This window comes from Physcomitrium patens, chromosome 3, assembly GCF_059467195.1.
Source record: "Physcomitrium patens ecotype Gransden chromosome 3, ASM5946719v1, whole genome shotgun sequence".
Lineage (NCBI taxonomy): Eukaryota > Viridiplantae > Streptophyta > Bryopsida > Funariales > Funariaceae > Physcomitrium > Physcomitrium patens.
In genome coordinates, this window is record NC_143412.1 from 5943212 (window position 1) to 5949325 (window position 6114).

The window sequence follows — 6114 nt, forward strand, 5'->3', positions numbered from 1 at the left end:
CAATTACATTTCGATATATTATTGGAATGAAAATTCATGCCACCCTTGAGATGCATCTGATGGATATAGTAATTACATATCTATATGGTTCTCTTAATGCAAATATTTATATGAAAGTTCCACCTGGCTTAGAAACAAGAACTCCAAATGGACCCGCTCCAGGACAATATCATGGTATTAAATTATGTAAGGCCTTGTAGGATTTAAAATAATCCGGATGCATGTAGTATCAAAATCTTCAAGATTACTTAATTATTAATAAGTTTGTAAGTGATCTACTAATCCCTTCTTTGTTTATCAAACAAGATAAAATTGGTTTTGTGATCATTGCTGTATATGTTGATAATCTTAACCTAGTGGGCACTACATCTGCATGTGTTATAGCTACTAACCTACTTATACAAGAATTTGAGATGAAAATGCTAGAAAAAATAACTTTTTACATTAGTTTTTAGATTATGCATCTAACAGATGGTAGCATTTTTTTCTACCAACTAACGTATATAAGATGAATCTTGTGAAGTTTTAATATGATTGATGCTTATCTATTGTCCATACTAATGGTTGGATGTGGTCGTGATGGTCATGATCTATACTATCCATGTGAGGAAGAGGAGGAAATATTGGGAGATCAATATCCATATCTCGTAGCGGTTGGAGCACTTTTGTATTTAGCTACATTTACAAGACGAGATATTGCATTTGCAGTTAGTGTTCTTGCAAGACATAGTACATGTCCAATACTACAACATTGGAATGACATCAAATATTTATTACATTATTTAAAAGATATTGAAGACTTGGAATTATACTACACACAATCTGTAGATCCAAAATTGGTTGGATATTGTGATGCAGGATATAAATCTGATATTGCAACATCTAAATTTCAAACAAGATATGTATTTTTAAGATATAGAGCTACAATATCATGGAAATCAGTGAAACAAACAATAACTGCAACTTTATCCAACAATACAAAAATTATTGCCTTATATGAAGCATCTCGAGAATGTATTTGGTTGCGATTAATTGATAAATTCATTCAAACAACCTAAGGATTTTCACATGATGATTCTCCAACTATCTTGCATGAAGATAATAGTGCTTGTATTGTACAGATGCAAGTTGGTTTCATTAAAGGCAATAGGACAAAGCATATTGATCCAAAGTATTTTAGTTATATCCATGACTTAATTACTGGTCAATCACTTATAATTAAGAAAATTGAATCTACAAATAATCTTGCTGATCTTTTCACCAAAGCTCTTCCATTATACAACCATCGTTGACTTACTTATGGCATTGGTATGCGGGGACTTGCTTTTTTTGAATAAAAAAGTTAACGAGCTCTTTAAATAATTAAAGAAAATGATATTGTACTCTTTTTCTTTCATCTATGGTTTTGTCCTTAAATACAATAAGGTTTTCCTAGATAAGATTTTAATGAGGTAACAATTGTTGATCTTACAAGATCACAAAAAAGTATAGATCATAATTCTATATAAATTTTATATTATATAAATATTATGATGAGCGAGGAGGAGTGTTGAGAGCATTAAATATAGCCGGCACTCTCCATAATATTTATTGTAGACTACAGTAAATACCAAAGCTACAGTATTTAGAATCTAGTAGAAAAGTATTGTTTATCCTCTCTCCTTTCTCTTCTTGTATATGAGACACAACCAGATCAATAGAATTTAATGTGTGAAGCTCTCTCTTCTTAGAAACCCTCTTGTGTGTATAACTTACTATTATTCTTGTATGTGTGTATTACTTATTATTACTCTTGTGTCTTGCTAAACATTCTCAACAAAAACCATGCAGTTGGATATGAATAAGGTGGCTAATGTTTGTTAGTTTATCCATTCGTAGGGAGCTTCCAAGCTACATGCCTAGTGATCTTGTTGTGATACTCTCAACAATCTGCACCAATAATATGCAAATTTTGATCTCTGATTGATCAAAAGTTGAATCATTGCTTCAGTTTTGATGAAAATAATGAGACATGCAACCAATTAGAGATGGTTTTTATTTTCTCTAGTTTATTGTGTTGGTTTACCTTCCTCAAGTTGTTTTATATAAGAGATATGGATCAATCAACAACTAAGACTTGATGGATCTTATTTTACAAATACATATTGTATGTTAAGTAGAGTTTTTACTTAGGTAAGCATGGTTGCAAAAATAAATAAATAAAAATTACATGCTATAATTTTAGCAATACAAAAAGGTTGTACAAAAAAAATAGTTAACATAATTTTGTAATTCATGCTTGAGTGTGGCAAAATGGTTGGAATTGGATTTCTTTTTGACATTAGCAATGCTTCTAAGAAATAGAAGGAAGTTCTAAATAGATTTAAAAGATTTGGCTAGTTTTGAAAGTATTTGGAAAAAGACAAGAAATACAAGTGGTATAAAAATAGATACCTTATAATGGGAGACTACATATTACTTTTCTTATATTACAATATAAATATCTTACTTTGCTTGTAGAATATTTACCTACATTTGCTTCTTTAATTATGATTATATATAAAATCCATTTAAATTATTTTTAATTATATATAAAATAATATTTTTATTTTATTTAAATTAGCAAGTAAACAACAAAATTATATTTAAAACTTGAAATTAAAAACAAATAATTAAGATAGAGTAGTACATATCAAAAATGTAACGATTCATGATTTTATTAATACTTGATTGTAAATTTTGGAAATGATCTATTAAAGAAAATTTTAATTTTATGCTTATTAAGAATTATTAAAATTTGAAAATATCTTAAACTTAAAATTTGAAATTAATAAAAAATTAAATATTATTAGCAATTTTCTTATTTAATCTAATAATAGTCTAAAGTATTGAGATAAAAACACATAATTATATATAAAATTAGTGCACATGTGAAATGCACACACATACATACAAATATATATTATTTACTATATCATATATAGTATATAAATCTTAAATCTTATATTATAAGTATTTTATCAGTTAAATTTAAAAATTTAAACCTTAATAGTAAGATAAAACTTTAAATTATTATTCTAAGGTTTCAAAAACAAATAAGAATAAATTAAAATATAAAAACGTTAAATCAATCCTAGTTAATTCTAACTTGAGTCAAATCTTAAATCTAAGATAATTCAAAAGATGAATTCAAATCCTTAATCTTGAATTTAAAATAAATTTTTAGATTAGAAAACTTAATTTTAAGATTGATTTCTAAACCTAAATGTGACTTTAAACCTAAATCTAAAGTGAAAGTCCAATTCAATAAAACCTCTTAATATAGCTTTAAGTTTTTTGTCTATTCCTAAAAATTATTACAGGATTTTTATCATGCAAATAGTAAGTTAATGAAAAACAAAGTATGTTTTTGATAACCAGAAAGGACACACAATACAACGAAATAAACTTTATTTTCCTAAAATAAATTTAGAATAAATAAGTGATTTTTAAAAACTTTTTTCTGTTTTATAACCACAATTAGAATGACATGAAAACACTGCATTATGAAATATTAGTTTGCCAAATATTTAGTGGATTTAATGAGTTTATTTTCAGCAAACTATTTAAGAAGCAATTATTTTTATAATATGGTTTATTAGATAGTTATAAAAGTAGATATGTGTGTGTATACTTATATTTGAGAATCGTATTATGTGCAATTCAAAATTCAAAATTCTTATAACATTACGAAACTGTACCTATAGTATTAAGATAGAATAGAAATAAATTCTAACGTTAGTAAGAAAATTAAGGATTTCTTTGAATGTTTTAATTTACTTTTTGTGCTTGCATACAATTATTAAAGCCCGAAAAATGAAGAATAGTTGAAAATTTACAAAGACTTCGTACAACATTTCAAACTTGATGTGTAGGATATTGGAGTGATGTACAAAAGTGTTCTACTGTATTAGATTTTAAAAGATAACAACTTTATTTTAAAAAGCTCTCAAGAGTCCATCTTCATATGAATGATTCATGTCTGGATTTTCAAAATAAATCTTAACTAAAAAAACCTTACTTTCAAAGTAAACAACTTTATTCAACACAACTTCAGACTGTCTCGAATTGGAATTTCAATACAAACGCTACTAATTCAACTGAAGTAGTATCAGAACAAAGTATATTTACTTATTATTATCAGATTCGAAAGCTACTATAAATACCAATTTCACACTTGAGTCAAGTTCAAAGACTCCAATATAAAAATGCTACCAAAACAAGCAGATTTTGAAAACTAATGTTCACTAATATTACAAATACCAATGGGCAAAGAATAATATCGCCAAGAAAATATATAGAAAGCTTGATCTCCGTCCTTCATCCCGAAACCCTAAAAGTGGGGTGAATTGCAGTTAATCGAGGTCGAGCATGCAGCGATGGCGTAATCACTTGAGAAATTTTGCAGGCTTGGTGCTCAGCATCACCACGCTAATGGTTAACAACGCCGGGTGCGAAATGTTCCAGCTCACATAACCACCCGGAGCTCACATCTGTCAGCTCTGGTCGAGTTGGATCCATCGAATATCCGCTGAAGTTCGTGTCCCGTGGCTTGCGACCTGCGGTGTCTGAGCATTATGATTCCAAGTCTGTGCCAAGTTTGCTAGGGTTTTTTGTTTTGTTTTGTTTTGTTTTGGAGGGTTTGGTTTGCGAACGAAGATGGAGATTGCAGGCATGGATTTGTCGTGCGTGATTCACTCTATTCAGAGCCATGAGCTCCCGGCGAAGGATTGTGTCCTGCCTTTGCTGTCGAAGGTGCTCGGGTACGCCATCGTCCTGGCCTCCGTCTTCCTGAAGCTGCCCCAAATTTACGTGATCGTGAAGAACAAGAGCATTAAGGGTTTGAGCGTCCCCTCCTTCGAGCTTGAAGTGGCAGGGTTCACTATTGCCCTCGCGTACTGCTTGTTCAAGCAGCTGCCGTTTTCAGCTTACGGCGAGCTCGTGTTTATTCTGGCGCAGAGCATCGCGTGTCTGGCGCTGATCTATTACTACTCTCCCAATACCGGTCCCTCCGTTTGGTTGAAGACGGCGCTGTACTGCGCTTTGGCGCCCACTCTTCTTGGCGGCATGCTCGACGCAAAGCTGTTCGAAGCGCTGTACGCGTGCCAGCATGCTATCTTTTTCTGTGCACGCCTGCCGCAGATTTACGAGAATTTCAAGAGCAAGAGCACAGGGCAGCTGAGCTTCATGACGAGCTTCATGTCCTTCGCAGGCTGTGTAGTGAGAACTTTCACGAGCATCCAGGAGAATGCTCCGTTCAGTATGCTGGTCGGGTGCTTGCTTGGGCTTTTCACGCACGGCACTGTGTGTGCGCAAATTTTTGCGTATGCTTCGTCTTCAGCAGAGGCTGTGAAGGCAGAGAAAAAGACCAAGTAGGTGGAGAGGGTTGCTAGTAGGGTTTCGTTTTCCTCTTCAGACAATTTGACCACGCATCCTGCCTTTTTAGCCAAATTTAATTTGCGGTTGCATGTAAATCTGTTTCTGTATATTATTGGCTAGATTGAACTGCCCATACTGCAGAGGGAAGGTTAGATTAGTTTTGATTGATTGGTTTGTTCAGAGTTTAGGGTTATACTAAACTAGTGATACAAGCGTCGTTCAGCACTGGGCGTATGTTGCAGTGGCTGTTTATGGGTGTCTGGAGCTTAAGGTGAAGGTGGACACAAATTGATTTTGTAGGGGACAGTCGTCTCATTCTTGCGACATGACTGCGTTGTTGTGGACATAACTGCGTTGTAGACATGACGCTTGGAAATTATATGTAAGCACCGGCCCAATTCAGTCCTGAGGTGAAATATTGTCGTATAATTCTGCTGTCCAGTTTGCCTAGACCGTGTTCGCCACGTGATCAGCTACTAGTGGATCATTTCCTCTGCAGTTCTTTCGACTTCGTCAACACCTCCTAGGTTGGAAGTTTTGAAATGCTATTGCGAAAATGACTTGGGCTGTTAACAATAGACAGCTGCGAGTATTTCATGGCAGATTGTTTTGCAGAGCAGCACGGGGGATGAGAATTTCCGGCGCAATTGTGTTGAGAACATGAGCAATTGGAGCTAGCGAGAATGCCAATTTTCAAGTTTTGCTGGATGCCCCATG

The 6114-nt window shown here is 33.1% G+C and overlaps 1 protein-coding gene across 1 annotated transcript; it reads left to right on the forward strand.

The window, feature by feature from the left end:
* The first annotated feature begins 4257 nt into the window (after window positions 1-4257).
* On the forward strand, window positions 4258-5826 carry LOC112279338 (mannose-P-dolichol utilization defect 1 protein homolog 2). The gene has a single exon (XM_024513686.3). The coding sequence runs from the start codon at window positions 4678-4680 to the stop codon at window positions 5392-5394; it is 717 nt and encodes a 238-aa protein (XP_024369454.1). The 5' UTR covers window positions 4258-4677; the 3' UTR covers window positions 5395-5826.
* The last annotated feature ends 288 nt before the right edge of the window (window positions 5827-6114 follow it).

Bases quoted from the DNA above. Each gene is read 5' to 3' on its own strand.
- LOC112279338 (XM_024513686.3), top strand. From the start codon at position 4,678: ATGGAGATTGCAGGCATGGATTTGTCGTGCGTGATTCACTCTATTCAG.